The sequence below is a fragment of the Alosa pseudoharengus genome, unplaced genomic scaffold (assembly GCF_046254945.1).
Source record: "Alosa pseudoharengus isolate Yale_2024_CS ecotype anadromous, Long Island Sound unplaced genomic scaffold, YU_APseudo_1.1 YU_APseudo_1.1_scf_12, whole genome shotgun sequence".
Classification (NCBI taxonomy): Eukaryota; Metazoa; Chordata; class Actinopteri; order Clupeiformes; family Clupeidae; genus Alosa; species Alosa pseudoharengus.
This window is the reverse complement of record NW_027468587.1, coordinates 27,420,186-27,421,922: the sequence shown is the minus strand read 5'-3', so window position 1 is coordinate 27,421,922 and position 1,737 is coordinate 27,420,186. Positions and strand designations below refer to the sequence as shown.

The following is a 1,737-nucleotide window of genomic DNA, read 5'->3' as shown; positions in this document are numbered from 1 at the left end:
TCCTCCCTCACAGATCCCACTCCCCATGCAGAATCCCCCTCCCTCCAATCCCCAGCAAACCTTGAAATATCCCCCCCATCCCTCAAAATGACATTCCTGCAAAAAGAAAACCTCTGCAGGAACGGACTTAAAAAAGGAAAACACAGCCCTCCTCTTCAGGGCATCCCCCCAAACCCCGCCACATTAACAGTTGCCACTGTCAACCCCCCCCATAACAAAAACCCAGAAAAAGGAAAGCAAAACTCCCCAAACACACAGTAGATAACAATAACGAACACAACCCCACACAACCAAAGTCCAGTCTATTACATAGAAGTTCATTTTCAAATTAAAACTCACGGTTTGCCATCCCGTCCATCACCCGGCCGACCTCGGTCCTGTCCAACTCCTATACACTACACTCTCACCTGCCTAACTCCTTATATACACACTACACTCTCACCTGTCCAACTCCCTATACAAACTACACTCTCACCTGTCCAACTCCTTATATATACACACTACACTCTCACCTGTCCAACTCCCTATACACACTACACTCTCACCTGTCCAACTCCTTATATATACACACTACACTCTCACCTATCCAACTCCTTATATATACACACTACAGTCTCACCTGTCCAACTCCCTATACACACTACACTCTCACCTATCCAACTCCTTATATATACACACTACACTCTCACCTGCCCAACTCCTTATATATACACACTACAGTCTCACCTGTCCAGCTCCTTATACACACTACAGTCACCTCCAGTGGGCTTCAGATCCTGGGGGGGGGGGGGGGGGGAGAGAGTTTATAACTTTAATGTTTATGAGTTTATAACTTTAATGTTTATGAGTTTATAACTTTAATGTTGGGAAGACAGACACAAATAGAGGAGAGAGAGAAGATAAAACTGGATACAGAGAGGGAGAGAGAGAGAGCACGTACCATGTAAACAGCACCCTGTGGAGGCTGTAGAGGAGAGAGGGAGGAGGGAGGGGGGCATGGGAAGAGAGGGAGAGAGAGAGAGGGAGAGAGAGAGAGAGGGGGGGAGAGAGAGGGAGAGAGTTATGTGTAATGATATGTATATGAAATATGTTCACATGTATTGTCCTTTTTAATAATACAAGTTCCTATTCTTCATGCCAGTAAAGCACTTTGACTTTGAGAAAAAGAGGGTGGAAAGGGGAGGGAGACTGAGGCGTGCGTGCTCACTCACAACATCACATGTTCTTTACATCCATTTGATCTTCAGCGCAGAGCTTCTGGAACGCTTCTGTTCTATATGTGTGGGACATGTAGTGGTGTTCAAATGTTCTATATGTGTATGACATATAGTGGTGTTCTAATGTTCTATATGTGTGTGACATGCAGTGGTGTTCTAATGTTCTATATGTGTGTAACATGTAGTGGTGTTCTAATGTTCTATATGTGTGTGACATGTAGTGGTGTTCTAATGTTATGTGTATACGACATGTAGTGGTGTTCTAATGTTCTATGTGTATATGACATGTAGTAGTGTTAATTATTCTGTATGTATATGAAATGAAGTGATACAGTATACAGTGCAGTACACAAGTGCACACACACGCACACACATATACTTCTTAACACACAAATACAGTACAGTACACAAGTGCACACGCACACACACACATATACTTTAGTTTCCAGTGCTATATAAAATATGACATTCAAAGATATTTAAAGATGTATATGGTTATAGTCTTAGATGACGTACACTT

General features: G+C 42.8%; 1 protein-coding gene across 1 annotated transcript in view; it reads right to left on the bottom strand.

Annotated features, from left to right (window-relative positions):
• Nucleotides 1-722: 722 nt before the first annotated feature.
• g6fl (g6f-like) overlaps nt 723-1,737 on the bottom strand; it is a 21,603-nt gene continuing 20,588 nt past the window's right edge. Inside the window, exons 11-12 of the mRNA XM_076279491.1 lie at nt 941-964; nt 723-776 (exon numbers count right to left, since the gene is read on the bottom strand). Of these exons, the coding sequence (XP_076135606.1) occupies nt 723-776; nt 941-964 (78 nt within the window). The remainder of the gene's footprint in view (nt 777-940; nt 965-1,737) is intronic.